At 46.4% G+C, this 16,320-nt stretch overlaps 3 protein-coding genes across 8 annotated transcripts in view; 2 read left to right on the forward strand and 1 right to left on the reverse strand.

Annotated features, from left to right (window-relative positions):
• The first annotated feature begins 815 nt into the window (after window positions 1-815).
• On the forward strand, window positions 816-4,759 carry gstt2 (glutathione S-transferase theta 2). The gene is made up of 5 exons (XM_053325110.1): window positions 816-1,064; window positions 1,473-1,560; window positions 2,126-2,276; window positions 2,600-2,776; window positions 4,316-4,759. The coding sequence occupies exons 1-5, from the start codon at window positions 941-943 to the stop codon at window positions 4,460-4,462; spliced, it is 687 nt and encodes a 228-aa protein (XP_053181085.1). The 5' UTR covers window positions 816-940; the 3' UTR covers window positions 4,463-4,759.
• Window positions 4,760-5,573: 814 nt separating this feature from the next.
• On the reverse strand, window positions 5,574-15,050 carry chek2 (checkpoint kinase 2). The gene is made up of 14 exons (XM_053325319.1): window positions 14,984-15,050; window positions 12,667-13,039; window positions 12,115-12,239; window positions 11,375-11,507; window positions 11,174-11,264; window positions 10,986-11,082; window positions 10,823-10,876; window positions 10,439-10,503; window positions 8,225-8,324; window positions 8,022-8,108; window positions 7,491-7,654; window positions 6,953-7,068; window positions 6,402-6,487; window positions 5,574-5,857 (listed from the first exon to the last, which is right to left on the reverse strand). Exons 2-14 carry the CDS (start codon window positions 13,028-13,030, stop codon window positions 5,660-5,662), a joined length of 1,680 nt encoding a protein of 559 aa, XP_053181294.1. The 5' UTR covers window positions 13,031-13,039; window positions 14,984-15,050; the 3' UTR covers window positions 5,574-5,659.
• An 89-nt stretch (window positions 15,051-15,139) lies between these two features.
• entr1 (endosome associated trafficking regulator 1) overlaps window positions 15,140-16,320 on the forward strand; it is a 7,875-nt gene continuing 6,694 nt past the window's right edge. For all 6 annotated transcript variants that reach the window (XM_053325402.1, XM_053325405.1, XM_053325406.1 and 3 more), the window contains exon 1: window positions 15,140-15,276. In XM_053325402.1, the coding sequence (XP_053181377.1) occupies window positions 15,249-15,276 (28 nt within the window). In that variant the 5' untranslated portion in view covers window positions 15,140-15,248. The remainder of the gene's footprint in view (window positions 15,277-16,320) is intronic.

The raw sequence follows: 16,320 nt of genomic DNA on the forward strand, positions 1-16,320 counted from the left end.
CTTGTTTTATTGTACACAATAAAATTTCATGTTTAAAATAGTCTAGCAGACAGAGGACAACAGAACAGAAGGTCTGAAAGATCAATCAATAAATCTTTATTTATAGAGCTCCAACTTATTGATAAGTTTCCATAAAACGAAATTAAGCAAAACGTTAAAATGGACTCAATAAAAGATGATGAAATAAAAAATGAAGACTCTTTAATGGGAGTCTCCTGTCCATATTGCCACTTCAACCAGTGTAAAGTATAAAGTGCAGAAGAGAGACCATCAGTCCTGATAATAGATATTAAATATTCATTTTCAGAATTTGAACCTTTTAAATGCCAGTTTGTTTACATATAACGCTGTTTTTATAATTTTAAAAAACACAAAGATTTAATTATTTTCTATATACTAAATGCAAAGTGAATTATTTTAGGAAGTTTATCAGTCTGGAAAATGTTAATGATTAACAACAACATTGATTCTGATGCATTATTATTTTTTGTTCAGCATCAGATTAAATGACCCTACTGAAACTATTATAACTAGATTATAACTATTATAACTATATTATAACTATTATAACTATATTATAACTATTATAACTATATTATAACTATTATAACTATATTATAACTATTATAACTACATTATAACTATGATAACTACATTGACCCCCTGCCAAAATAAGACTCTTTCATACATTCCTGTGCTCTGGTTAGAGCTTCAGGGCTTCAGACTGTAGTTGTGTGTTTTGGCCACCAGATGGCGCCATTCAGCTGCATTGATCTCTATGGGAGAATATACTGCAGTGTGCGGAGCGGCCAGCGGGGGCGCAGAGGAGCAGCTGGAGCCGTTAACACAAGCAGAGGAAGAACAGCCGCTGTTTACCTCCCGGTTGTTGTTTTTTAGTTTTATTTTACTGTTTTCTAACCGGGAACCGGGCGGTGTCTCCATGGCAACGGGCCGGCTGGTGGAGGTGTATCTGGACCTTCTGTCGCAGCCCTGCAGGGCGGTGCACATCCTGCTGAACGCCACCGGGATCCCGCACCGGGTCCGGACCGTGGCTCTGCGGAGAGGTGAGCTACTGACCCGGTAACTGCGACACAGACCGGACCGGTGACCGCGTCACAGACCGGACCGGTAACTACGTCACGGACCGGACCGGTGTGTGCTGACAGTTTATGTCTCGGAGTGTTTAGTTGACGTTACTTTGTGACCTTTGTCCCGGTAACCTTTGTCCCGGTAACCGTTGTCCCGGTAATAGCGTTTCTCATAGCAACACATCTGCGTTAGGAGTTAGTTCCGGTTAGCTGGTTGGTACCGGTCAGACCGGACAGTTAGACTCTCCAGGCTCTCACTGATTAAGAAGTTACTATAATGATAATAATATAACTGTCACTGAGCTCTAACTATATTAATAATAATAATAATAATAATAATATAAGTCTCACTGAGCTCTAACTATAATCATGTTTGTTCTGAAGGAGAACACAGAAGTCCAGAATTCATCAAACTGAACCCCATGATGAAAGTTCCTGTGATGGTGGATGATGGATTTATACTGACTGAGAGGTACACACACACTCTCACACACACACACACACACACACACACACACACACACACACACACACACATATACATACACACACACACACCACACACCACACACCACACACACACACACACATACATACACACACACACACACACTCTCACACACACACACACACACACACACACACACACGTTGACGCCACATCCTGCTTTGAGTATACCCAATCAGAACTGAGTAAACCTCAAGTCCAAAACTCCCAGTTGAGGATGTTTGTCACATGTTGGTATTTCTACATATATAATGTGATATATCTGCTTCTTTCTTTCTTTAACATAGAAACATGAGCAGGAACTTTATCAGGAAGACAAACAAGGTCCAGACTTCTCCAGACTAGAAGCTCAGAGCAGGGTTAAGGTTATATAAGGAGGTGTTTCCTGTTAGGGTTTATTTCATTACACTAAATATGTTAAATACATTTTTAAGACTGCAACTCCAACGTTCAGGGTGAGCGTGGAGAGAAACAGGAGGTCTCACTGTGTGTGTGTGTGTGTGTGTGTGTGTGTGTGTGTGTGTGTGTAGTGATGCCATCCTGAAGTACCTGGCCACCAAGTATGACGTCCCCGAGCACTGGTATCCACGGCAACCAGAGAGACGAGCGCGGGTGGACGAGTACACGGCCTGGCATCACAGCAACACCCGACCCCACGCTGCCAAAGTGTTTATACTGGAGGTACACACACACACACACACACACACACACACACACACACCTGTCTCTCTACCTGTCTGTCTCTCACCTGTCTGTCTCTCTACCACCTGCCTGTCTCTCTACCACCTGTCTGTCTCTCTACCACCTGTCTGTCTCTCTACCACCTGCCTGTCTCTCTACCACCTGTCTCTCTACCTGTCTGTCTCTCTACCACCTGCCTGTCTCTCTACCACCTGTCTCTCTACCTGTCTGTCTCTCTACCACCTGCCTGTCTCTCTACCACCTGTCTCTCTACCTGTCTGTCTCTCACCTGCCTGTCTCTCTACCACCTGTCTGTCTCTCAGGTGCTCCTCCCGACTCAGACGAGCTCTCAGGTGGACGAGGTGCGTTTGGCTGGTGCTCTGTCGCAGCTCGATGACACGCTGGATAAACTGGAGACGATGTTCCTTCGCCGCCAGCCCTTCCTGTGTGGTGATGACATCACTGTGGCCGACCTGCTCGCCGTCTGTGAGCTCATGCAGGTCAGAGGTCAAAGGTCACCATCAGTTTACTAAGAGATTAGCTGAGTTAGTCAGTCTGATCATGTGACACTGTAGAGCAGGCCTATTCAATTAGCGGCCCGCGGGCCGCATGCGGCCCAGAGGCACTTGCAAAGTGGCCCGGCGAGCCTGCAGATGTTTCTATAGAAATTCCTACAGTACTTCAGATCGTGAATGCAACATTATAAGTAACCTAGCAACGCTGGACCTGCTGTAGCTAATTAGTTGGCTAGCATCACACAACCTGTAGCCCACTGTCAAACATGTCTCTCTCGACCCTGAAACGGAAAATTGAAAATGAAAACCGTCGGTTTAACCCTGCTTGGACTGACAAATATCTATTTATTTTGCCATCCACTCCAAGCGCCAAACCGATGTGTTTATTATGCAACGAGTGTGTTGCGGTGTTTAACGATTATAACGTTCAGAGGCACCACTTTGAAAAACACTGCACCTTTCAAACAAACTTCCCCGAAGGATCACAGGAAAGGGCTGCGATAGTACAAAGTTTAGTCGGTTCTTATAACCGGAGCTGTATTACAATGGTGGCACAGCCCAAGAGAGCGCTACAGCAGCATCCCTCCGTGTGTCCTGGATCCTGGTATGTTTCTCTCTTTCTCCGTTGGAGACGTTGTAACAGAGTTATTATAGTTATGATATTATCACTTTTATTATCCAATGTATGGTCATTTCATTGTGTTACAAATCTGACTAGTTGCACCTTCGGTTAAGGTGGAAGGTGTTTTTGTTTATTCAGATGTTTATTTCTGTGCGACCCCAAAAGTTTTGTTCCCTCCTCTGCCTCTCCCCTTGTGTACGGGAGAGGTATGCACCTTTTCTGTGTTTGTTTACTAGCTTTGGTGTTGTAGGCTACATAATGCTAATGATTTGTGTTGTTTGATTTGTAAGGCCTGGATGATGTTTTGTTTGTGATCATTGGTTATGTGTGCGTTAATTACTGTTAGCACTTTTGATGACACTGATATATAGCTATATAAAACACAATCTTATGACTAGGCTACTATAATAGGTCTGTGCAATAATAGCTATTTTTTGTTGTTTTTATATGCACTTTGAGACGGGCCTGGGTCAGACATGACCAAATTCTTTTTGTCTTTTGGTTTGTTTTTTTCCAAAATCTCTTGTTTTTGCACTTTTTGATAGGCTATGCTTGTGTCAGATGTGACCACATTAAAAGGGAACAATAAATACAAATGTTTGTTTTTGCTTAATTAATTCATTCGTGTTGGTTTAAAATTCATCATTAACTGCTGCTTATGAGCCACTGAAAAAGTTCGGCCCAGCTGAACTTTGAGGTTTTAAAATGTGGCCCAACTGAATTTTTAATTGAATAGCCCTGCTGTAGACTATTGACACCTGTTAGACTGTTTGAATGTGTCAGATACTTGTTTAGCAGCTGTGTTCTGAGCATGCTCAGTGTGTGTCTGCAGCCTGTGTTCTGAGCATGCTCAGTGTGTGTCTGCAGCCTGTGTTCTGAGCATGCTCATTGTGTGTCTGCAGCCGGTGGGCGGGGCCAGAGACGTCCTGCAGCAGCGTCCTCAGCTGCAGCGTTGGAGGACTCGTGTCCAATCAGCTGTGGGGGAATCGTTTGACCGCGCCCACGCTGTGCTGTTCGCCCTGAGGGACCGCCGCCACGCCCGCCTGTGACATCACTTCAGGAGCCCACCCAGAGGAATGATGTCACACCGGCAGAGCCAATCAGAACCTGCAGGAACTGATCAGCTGTGTGGAAAGGTGTGATGTCATCAGATGATTTTAAATGCAACTTAATCATTGAGCTTTCAGTCTCGTCTCATGGCCTTCCTCAGCAGATCTGTTGTCATGGAGATGTCGTCATGTGACCCAAGTGTGGAAGTGAGGTCACATGACGACAGGTTTCATCTTCAGATATGAAAATATGAAATATTCCTTTGTAATGAGAAAATAAATTCTATTTTAATTATTTATTGGTTTATTTTCATTCCTTCATGAACACTTTTTTTTTTTTTTTAGTATATTTTTGTGGCTTTTTTTGCCTTTAGTGGACAGACAAGTAGAGAGACAGGACACTGAGGCAGAGACGGGTATGGAAGTAAATCTGTGTTTTTTCCTCTGAATTTTTTCTAATGTTTAGAAAAATTCAGTGTCTCAAATTCAGAGTCAACATCCGGGTAACTAGACAGAAGCAATCGATCCCTGAATCAAATCATTCACCATCCAGCCAATCAAGTTACGCTCCGTTTGTCCTGTGACCCCCGACACAGGAAGGCGGTGAAGCCCACTCAGCTACGTCAGCTACGTCTCGGCTACGTCAGCTACGGGCAGAAACAGCGACGGCGCTTCGGTGAGTATTTACCATTTTATTTCTGGTGAACGATTTGATTCAGGGATCGATTGCTTCTGTCTAGTTACCCGGATGTTGACTCTGAATTTGAGACACTGAATTTTTTTAAAAACATTAGAAAAAATTCAGTTCTTGAAATTCAATGGCTTTTAAAATTCATTTTTCAATAAAAAAAAATTCAGTAGTTGAAATTCGATGCAAAAAAATTCAAATTCAAAAGCAGATGGCACAGATTTACTTCCATAGAGGGGGCAATGACACGCAGGACAGGACCGCTCAGTGTGGGATTCAAACCAGGGTCGCTGCAGTGAGGACTGTAGCCTCAACACATGGGGGGGGGGGGGTGCTCTACCCACTGAGTTAAACACTTTATTAAAATGTTAATAATATTTATAATAATAATAATAATGAATTCACAGAGTGATAAAATTAGACATAAAAAACTTTATTAGAAAGACAGTATAAACTTTATTTACAGTGTTTCAGTAGATGTGACATGACTGCTTCTGATTGGTCGTCTGTTACGAGGTAGAGGGCGGGGTTAGCCTCCGTTTGGCCGGGTGGTCTTCATCATCATCTTCATCATCTTCATCACCTCGCCCTCGTTTCCTCCTCGAGGGCCCCGCGGGCTCCGCCTCCGCTGCCGCGGCAACAGTAGCAGCAGCAGCATCAGCATCAGGGTACATGAGCCTGTGAGCCGTCTTCAACATGTCATCATCCTACACACACACACACACACACACACACACACACACACACACACACACGCACAGACAGAGAGACACACAATGAAACAGGGTGTGTGTGACCCGTCTAACTGCCCCGAGACCCGTCTAATTGACCTGAGACCCGTCTAATTGACCTGAGACCCGTCTAACTGCCCCGAGACCCGTCTAACTGACCAGAGACCCGTCTAACTGCCCCGAGACCCGTCTAACTGCCCCGAGACCCGTCTAACTGCCCCGAGACCCGTCTAATTGACCTGAGACCCGTCTAACTGACCTGAGACCTGTCTAACTGCCCTGAGACCCGTCTAACTGACCTGAGACCTGTCTAACTGCCCTGAGACCCGTCTAACTGCCCCGAGACCCTTCTAACTGCCCCACAACCCGTCTAACTGCCCCACAACCCGTCTAACTACCCCGAGACCCATCTAACTGACCTGAGACCCGTCTAATGGCCCCGAGATGTGTTTACTGATAAGGAGTGGTCTTGATTAATAGGTTTAGGTGATGACATCACAGTGACATCACAGTGTTATACCTGTAGCCAGGTGTGCTGCAGAGCTTCCTCCACAGTCATCCTCTGACAGGGATCAACCACCAGCAGCCTCCGAACCACGTCCTTAGCTACAGGGTGGACAAAATAACAGAAACACCTCAACATCCAGCTGTTCACACGGGGGGGGGGGGGGGGGGGGGGGCAAAATACAGTAGTATTAGTAGTACTGCAGTAGTATTACAGTAGTATTAGTAGTATTACAGTAGTATTAGTAGTACTGCAGTAGTATTAGTAGTATTACAATAGCATTAGTAGTACTGCAGTAGTATTACAGTAGTATTAGTAGTATTACAGTAGTATTAGTAGTACTGCAGTAGTATTACAGTAGTATTAGTAGTATTACAGTAGTATTAGTAGTACTGCAGTAGTATTAGTAGTATTACAATAGCATTAGTAGTACTGCAGTAGTATTACAGTAGTATTAGTAGTACTGCAGTAGTATTAGTAGTACTGCAGTAGTATTGCAGTAGTATTAGTAGTACTGCAGTAGTATTACAGTAGTATTAGTAGTACTGCAGTAGTAGTATTAGTACCTTGGTCAGACACGTTTCTCCACTTGGACTGGACCATGGTGAATTCTCCTCCGACGATCTGATCTCTGATAGACTGATGACCAAAATCCTCATGAAACGGAGGATATCCACCCAGACTGAGAGAGAGACAGGTAGAGAGAGAGACGGGTTAACAGACAGAGAGAGACAGGTAGAGAGAGAGACAGGTTAACAGACAGAGAGAGACAGGTAGAGAGAGAGACAGACAGGTGTAGAGACAGACAGGTAGAGAGATAGACAGGTTAACAGACAGAGAGAGACAGGTGTAGAGACAGACAGGTGGAGAGACAGACAGACAGGTAGACAGACAGACAGGTGTACAGACAGACAGGTGTACAGACAGACAGGTAGAGAGACAGACAGGTAGACAGACAGGTGTAGAGACAGACAGACAGGTGTAGAGACAGACAGGTAGAGAGACAGACAGACAGGTGTAGAGACAGACAGGTAGACAGACAGGTAGAGAGACAGACAGACAGGTAGAGACAGACAGGTAGAGAGACAGACAGGTCAGACCTACCAGACAAACAGCAGCACCCCGAGGCTCCAGGCGTCGACAGCTAAACTGTAGCCGGTCGTCGTTGCGTGAGTAAAAACTTCGGGAGCGAGATAAAGAGGAGTCCCACAGAGAGTCCTCATCAGAGCCGCTTCCTCCAAGATCCTGGACTGGTTAAAGTCTGTCAGCTGACACACACACACACACATACACGCACACACATACGCGCACACACACACACACATACACGCACACACACACACACACACACATACACGCACACACATACACATACACATACACACACACATACACACACACACACACACACACACACACACACACACACATAGATACACACACACACACACACACACATACATAGATACACACACACACACACACACACACATACATAGATACACAAACACATACACACACAAATATATACACACACACACACACATACACACAGATACACACGGTCATGATGAAGCGTGTGTATGTATGTGTGTGTGTGTGTGTGTGTGTGTGTATCTATGTATGTGTGTGTACCTTGATGAGACAGATGTCGTCCTGAGAGGACAGCAGGACGTTTTCTGGTTTCAGATCTCTGTGGATGATCCCGTTACTGTGGAGGTACTACACACGCACACACGCACACACGCACACACACAAACACACACACACACAGAGTTACATGCAGTCTACCTGTGTGTGCCCCCCCTGTTACCATAGCAACAGCAGCTGTGGCTCACCTGGACGGCTCGCAGCATCTGGTAGAAGTACAGCTTGGTGACGGACTCCTGAAGCTGCTGCTGAGACTTGATCCTCTGGAAGAGTTCCCCCCCCTTCATCCTGACAGAGACAGAGGTTACACTCCTCAAGTTAAGGAAGAGCCCCCCCCCCTCATCCTGACAGAGACAGAGGTTAAAGAAGAGTCCCCCCCCCCCCCCCCATCCACAGTCCTCCTTCTGTGGAAACTAAGCTTAACTAAGAGTTAACGTTGACTAGCTGTTGACTCCACTGCTGTAATGTTGGTACATACGTATATATGCATATATACATCATACAGGCTCAGGTACATGTATCAACCTGTATGTAAGGATTAGACTGCTGACTGGTTGATCATCTTCACTGAAATGTTTAACACTGACAAATTATTCTAAACTGTTGAATCCCTTTCATCATCATCACTCACCACAGCAAAGGATCTCTGCTCTGTCCCTGCATCCTGCTCCTGTCTCTGACTCTCTCTCATGCTCCTAGATGTCAGGAGAGAAGTGATCATTATTTAGTGAGTAGTGTCTGGGGATATGGGACCCCGCTCCCACAGACTCACCACCAGTGTGAGGGGCCAAAGGGGTCGGGTGCACTGTGAGCTGGGCGGCAGCCGAAGGCGGGGACCTTGGCGGTGCAGAAGCTAGCTCTAGGGACGTGGAACGGTGGGGAAGGAGCCTGAGTTGATGCGCGAGGTTGAGAAGTTCCGGCTAGATATAGGGCTCTGGAACCAGTCTTCTCGAGAGGGGTTGGACTCTCGTCCACTCTGGAGTTGCCACTGGTGAGAGGCGCCGGGCAGAAGTGTCAATACTTATTGTCCCCCGGCTTGGTGCCTGTATGTTGGAGTTTACCCCGGTAGACGAGAGGGTAGTCTCCCTCCACCTTCAGGTGGGGGGACGGATCCTGACTGTTGTTTGTGCCTATGGTCCAAACAGCAGCTCAGAGTATCCACCCTTCTTGGACTCCTTGGAGGGGGGGCTGGAGAGTCTCCCTCTGGGGATTCCCTCGTTCTGCTGGGGGACTTCAACGCTCATGTTGGCAGCGACAGTGAGACCTGGAGGGGTGTGATTGGGAGGAACGGCCCCCCCGATCTGAACCCGAGTGGTGTTCTGTTATTGGACTTCTGTGCTTGTCACAGATGTCCATAATGAACACCATGTTCAAGCATAAGGGGGTCCATATGTGCACTTGGAACCAGGACACCCTAGGCCACAGTTCCATGATTGACTTTGTAGTCGTGTCGTCGGACTTGCGGCCGTATGTCTTGGACACTCGGGTGAAGAGAGGGGCGGAGCTGTCAGCTGATCACCACCTGGTGGTGAGTTGGCTCCGATGGTGGGGGAGGATGCCGGTCAGACCTGGCAGACCCAAACGCATTGTGAGGGTCTGCTGGGAACGTCTGGCAGAGTCTCCTGTCAGAGAGAGTTTCAACTCCCACCTCCGGGAGAGCTTCGACCACGTACCGGGGGAGGCGGGGGACATCGAGTCCGAGTGGGCCATGTTCCGTGCCTCCATTGTTAAGGAGGCCGACCGGAGCTGTGGCCGCAAGGTGGTCGGTACCTGCCGTGGCGGCAATCCCAGAACCCGCTGGTGGACTGGGGCTCTCCTATTTCTAGGGCTGAGGTCCTCAAGGCCCTGGATGTTGTGGGGCTGTCATGGTTGACACGACTCTGCAGCATCGCGTGGACATCGGGGGCAGTGCCTCTGGATTGGCAGACTGGGGTGGTGGTCCCTCTTTTTAAGAAGGGGGACCGGAGGGTGTGTTCCAACTACAGGGGAATCACACTCCTCAGCCTCCCTGGTAAGGTCTATTCGGGGGTGCTGGAGAGGAGGGTCTGTCGGATAGTCGAACCTCGGATTCAGGAGGAGCAGTGTGGTTTTCGTCCAGGCCGTGGAACTGTGGACCAGCTCTACACCCTCTGCAGGGTCCTCGAGGGTGCATGGGAGTTTGCCCAACCAGTCCACATGTGTTTTGTGGACTTGGAGAAGGCATTCGACCGTGTCCCTCAGGGAGTCCTGTGGGAGGTTCTCCATAATAAGTCAGACTTGTTTCAGGTGAGGGTTGGACTCCGCCAGGGCTGCCCTTTGTCACCGATCCTGTTCATAATTTAAACTAAACCTCACTGACCTGTGTAGAAACCTGACTGCTGGTTTAAACTGGATTTTAAAGATGGAGACAAACTTAGACTCACAGCTCCAACACGATGTAGAAACTGTCGTCTGTCTGATAGAAGTCCTCCGTCTTTATGAGACACGGCTGCAGAGACCACAGGAGACAGTTAGACGGATGTTAGACGGATGTTAGACAGATGTTGGACGGGTGTGAGACAGATGTTAGACGGATGTTGGACAGATGTTAGATGTTAAAAAGATGTTGGACAGATGTTAGATGGATGTTAGACAGACGTTAGACGGGTGTTGGACAGATGTTAGACGGATGTTAGACAGATGTTAGACGGGTGTTGGACAGATGTTGGACGGGTGTGAGACAGATGTGGGACAGATGTTGGACAGATGTTAGATGTTAGACAGATGTTGGACGGATGTGAGACGGGTGTTAGACAGATGTGACTCACGTGATTGATTCTTTTCAGGATTTCAATCTCTGTTTGTGCGTTCTTTACAGCCGTCTGTGATTGGACAGAAACGTCACATGATCACCTACCAGCCTGCCATTGGCCCAAACGCCCAGACACCATGTTTGATCTCAGCCAATCAGAGAGCAGACGACGCACTCACCCCTTCAGATCGGAAGTTCTTCTTGTTGATGATTTTTACTGCAAACTCCTGACAGGTGGACCTGCTGAAGGCCATCCGCACCTCCCCACACACTCCTCTGGAACACACACACACACACACATTAAGTACACACACACACAGCGAACAGGGAGACAGGAAGTGACATCACAGCAGTTTAAATGACTCACGTTCCAATTCGCTGAGTCACAAAATATTTGTCCCGAAGTTCTTGCGGTAGAGCCGATTGGTCATCTGACATCAGGTCAATGAACACGAACACTGGGGAGACACAGGTGTGTGTTACAGGTGTGTGTGTGTGTGTGTGTGTGTGTGTGTGTGTGTGTGTGTGTGTGTGTGTGTGTGTGTGTGTGTGTGTGTGTGTGTGTTACCTTTGTTGCGTTGTTCGGACAGAGCCAGCACTGCGTTGTTGAAAAGAGGAAACTTCCTCTTCTGACCGACCAGCTGACCCTCAACAAATGTACCGTTGTTACTGTAGTCCTCCACAAACACCTGACTGTTCTCCTGAGAGACAGACAGGTAGAGAGACAGACAGACAGGTAGAGAGACAGACAGGTAGAGAGACAGACAGACAGGTGGAAAGATAGACAGGTGGAGAGACAGACAGGTGGAGAGTCAGACAGACAGGTGGACAGACAGACAGGTGGAGGGTCAGACAGACAGGTGGAGAGACAGACAGGTGGAGAGACAGACAGACAGGTGGAGAGACAGACAGACAGGTGGAGAGACAGACAGACAGACAGACAGGTGGAGAGACAGACAGACAGAAAGGTGGAGAGAGGAAGGTGGAGAGACATACAGACAGACAGACAGACAGGTGGAGACACAGACAGACAAGTGGAGAGACAGACAGACAGACAGACAGACAGACAGGTGGAGAGACATACAGACAGGTGGAGAGACAGACAGGTGGAGAGACAGACAGACAGAAAGGTGGAGAGAGGAAGGTGGAGAGACATACAGACAGACAGACAGGTGGAGAGACAGACAGACAGACAGACAGGTGGAGAGACAGACAGGTGGAGAGACAGACAGACAGGTGGAGAGACAGACAGACATCACAGCTGTGTAGTGAATGAAGTGATTGATGTGCAGGAAGGTTTAGACTCACTCTGTAGATCCTGAAGTGTTTCTTGCTGTAGATTCTGAACCGTTTGGATCCGGGTTCGTTCGGATCGTCCAGAACGTAGTCGCACTTAGAATCACGTCCAAACAGATACTGGTCCTCCACACAGTCTGCAAACACACAAACTATGAGCTCTACAGCCAGACTGAAAATCCTCAAAGGGAGGAAGGGATGAAAGGAAAGAAGTAAGGGAGGAAGGTAGGAGGGAGATAGGGAGGGAGGGAGGGAGAAGGAAGGAAAGGAGGGAGGAAGGAAGGAGAGAAGGAACGAAGGAAGGTAGGAGGGAGGAAGGAAGGAAAGAAGGACAGAGGAAGGTGGGGGGGGGGGGGTGGAGGAAGGAAGGAGGGAAGGAAGGAAGTAAGAAAGGGAGGAAAGACTACCTTAAAGGACTCTGGATCATATCTAATAAGGAAGAGTCAGGACAATGGTCTGGATGATGTAATCACTGGGACTGGTTTTAGTATTGAAACATAAAACTCTTTTGTGGACATTAACGTTAGCATTAGCATTAGCATTAGCAGCTATAGATGAACTCACTGTGGGCTCTGAAGCCTTGGGCCATGGGCAGCAGGCGGCCCCATGGTTGTGGTTCAGGCTCCTCAGGGACGGACGGCAGGGTGACAGGGATGGTGTCCACACTGCTCAGTGTCCCAGAACCGCTGGACGACTGGCTGCTGGATGTCGGCCCACTGGAAGAACTGGAACCAGGCTGGGACTGGGACTTAGACTGGGACAGGGACTGGGACTGGGTGGACTGGGCCTGGGACGGAGACAGGGTGGACTGGGCCTGGGATGAAGACTGGGTGGACTGGGCCTGGGATGAAGACTGGGTGGACTGGGCCTGGGATGAAGACTGGGTGGACTGGGGCTGTCCCTCCTCATTAGACAGCTCTTCAGACATGGTCCAGCTCTGCAGGAAACATAATGGAGCTTTTCTATTATACAGTTCTAGCTCGACTCGACTCGACTCGGTTCTTTCTGCGTTTCCAGTAGAGACAGAACCACAGACTGTATAGAAGAAACAGACGTAACTGGACTGCTGCTCGGAAGCCAATAGTTTAGAATCTAGGCAGCGCCATCTTGAAAATTTCAGGTGCATGCTGGGAAAAATAAAAACACAGATTCTACTTATATGGGCATGAGGCGGAGCCATGGGCGGAGCGGGGAGGTTGCTATGGTTACGAGGGCTGGATCTGGAGGACATTGGTCAATCAACCTGTCAATCAGGACGTAGCCACGCCCCTAATGCATACCCTGCTTTATCGTCACATATAAAATCAGGGAGGCCAAAATGTCCCAAATGAACATCATACTGCATTGAAGAAGGCTTTAAACTAGCGATTGAGACCATAAACACATTTTGAAAACGTTTACTGAGGTTAGAAATCAAGTGAGAAGTTGGTGAATTCTCCATTGACTTGTATAGAGACGGTCGCCCCCTGGTGGCCTTTTGATAGAATGCAGCTCTAAGTTACTTCTCCATTGACTTGTATAGAGACGGTCGCCCCCTGGTGGCCTTTTGATAGAATGCAGCTCTAAGTTACTTCTCCATTGACTTGTATAGAGACGGTTGCCCCCTGGTGGCCTTTTGATAGAATGCAGCTCTAAGTTACTTCTCCATTGACTTGTATAGAGATGGTCGCCCCCTGGTGGTCTTTTGATAGAATGCAGCTCTAAGTTACTTCCGTGTTGGCCTCATTTCAGAGGACCAGAACTCCCCGCCTGGATAGTACCTGGTACTTTTTTAGTACCTGCTCTGCTGAGGTTCCAAGCGAGCCGAGCCGATACTAAAAGTGACGTCATCAGACTGCCGGGCTCTGATTGGTCAGAGAGTCACTGGAAGAGTCATGAGCCGTCCCACACAAGAATCAAAGCCGGCATTTTTAAACACCAACAACAGCGTTACAGCGATTGGTTTCTCTTCTCTTGCTTTGTGTGAGACAGAAAGACACATACGGCAGCAAGTACACCATTGCCTCCATGTCCTCCATTGTTTAACGCAGCGTTGCTATGACGACCCCGCTCACGTTGAGGAGGAACTATAGTAATAGAAAAGGTTCCTGGTACCAAACCGAGCCGAGTAGAGCTAGAACTGTAGAGAGGAAAAGCTCCAAATGATCAAATCAGGTTGTTATTAGAATGAATGAATGCTATATTTAGATTATTGGTTACCATGACAACATCCTCACTCATGACTCGTCTTATATTACTTTAGTTATTATTTTCATTCAAGTTTCAAGTCTGAACCGGTTTAACCCTGGACCAGAGTTGTGTTTAAACATGTATATATACGTATATTAGTAAATTATTGAAATGTATAAATATGAATAAACTGTTTGTGTTTGTTTACATCAAACAGCTGATGAATAAATGAATGAATGAAGTGAATTTAAAAAGTGACTCATTTTAAATGATTGTTCTTATTTAAGTTAAATAAGTAATAAGAATAAACAGCTTGTTGATGATTTATCTACAGATTCAGATTCAGATGATCACAGTTTACTTCCTGTTTACATCACTAACACACACAGCTGAGTGTTAACAGATTCATCTTTACATTCATTCATTCATTCATTTATTCATTAGTTGTTTCTTGTCTTTATGTCTCAGCGGCAGGGTTAGGGTTATGTTTAACTCAGCATCAGATCATCATGTTTAACCCTCACAGAGAATAAAGTCAGTAACTCAGCAGGAGATAAATCAGTATGTTCAGAGTTACAGTCAGAGCTTCACAGCTGATCAGTCACACGAGTTTTAATTGGACTTCTTTGAGCTGTCAATCACGTGACACTAAGCCGAGCCGAGCCGAGCCGAGCCGCCTGTCAGTAACGTTACCGGGACCAGAGCCACTCACCGGATCAGACGGACCTCTGCAGCAGCACCACACACACCGGGACCGGAAAACAAACCGGACACGTGGAAGAAATTTACCCGCCAGGATCTGCAGGAAACACGAGCCCGTCCCCAGCCAATGAGAAGTTAGCAGGGAGGGTCACGTGGGGGGAGGGAGGCCTGACGGTTGTATTTCCGGGTTGGTTTGAGCAGCGGAGAGTGAAGATGATCAGAGTGATCAATAATCAATAATCAGCTGTCTGTCCGAGCGCCTGCGTGACGTCACCATGGCCAAACAGCTGATCATCGCAGACGGTGAGTCCGGTGATCGGTGATCAGTGATCGACGTGAAGCTGCACAGACTGATCTCATCATGTTTACTGATCATATCGATTATTGATTGTGTCCGTGTTGAACCTCATCAGGTGGATGACGTCATCTTTTAGACCTTTAGACCTCTTTTAGACCCTTTTAGTTTTGGTTGAGTCAAAAACTGAGAAGAATAAAAACTCAGTAACATTTACCTGATCAGTAACATTTACCTGATCAATAACATTTACCTGATCAGTCACCGAGTCATTATCATTATGAGATGTTTGTTAGATCAGTTTTTAGATTGTTACTAAAGGAAGAAGGTTCATTTATTAATAGATTGATTTAACAGTTTGATTTAAAGCAGCTTTTTATCCTGCTCATTATTTACTCTGCATGTTAAACTATAAACTGACACAGTTACAGTTTGTAGAGAATACTTCACTTTAAATCACTGAATAGAAAAAGAGCTGAGTCATTACTCTGAGTTATTAAGATCAATTCATAAATCAACTAGTTTTAAAAGCAGCATCAGGTTCAGTGTTTAGAGCCACACATACGCAGCCGACCCCGGCTCCTGATCGGAGGTCCTTTGCTGCATGTCAACCCCTCCCATGTTTCCTGCTGGTCTACTGATGGATAAAAGCGTCTATACAAACAAACTCTATAAAATAAAAGCAGCATCAGGTTTGTTAAAATGTACATTTAGTATTTTTGTTGGTTTTCTAGATAAATTCAGACTGAACTCCGCAGCAAGACATCATGGAGGTTACGCCCAGTTCAATATAATCAATATATTAAAAAAAGATCAATAAGAGAGATTTGAAATGACATTTGACCCATTTTATACCAAAAGACTGAATGCTCCTGAACATGTCAAATGGTGTAACCACAGTAGAATGATAGATATTAAATATGTGATCAGCTACAGTGTGTTTAAGTGGACTTATACTAATAATGACTTCATTTAAAACATGTAAATGTTTCCTGGTCTCCATGGTAACCAGATGAAATGTAATATTTAGAACAATAGTATTCCATTAGCTT

This window comes from Scomber japonicus, chromosome 9 (assembly GCF_027409825.1).
Source record: "Scomber japonicus isolate fScoJap1 chromosome 9, fScoJap1.pri, whole genome shotgun sequence".
In the NCBI taxonomy this organism is placed as follows: Eukaryota; Metazoa; Chordata; class Actinopteri; order Scombriformes; family Scombridae; genus Scomber; species Scomber japonicus.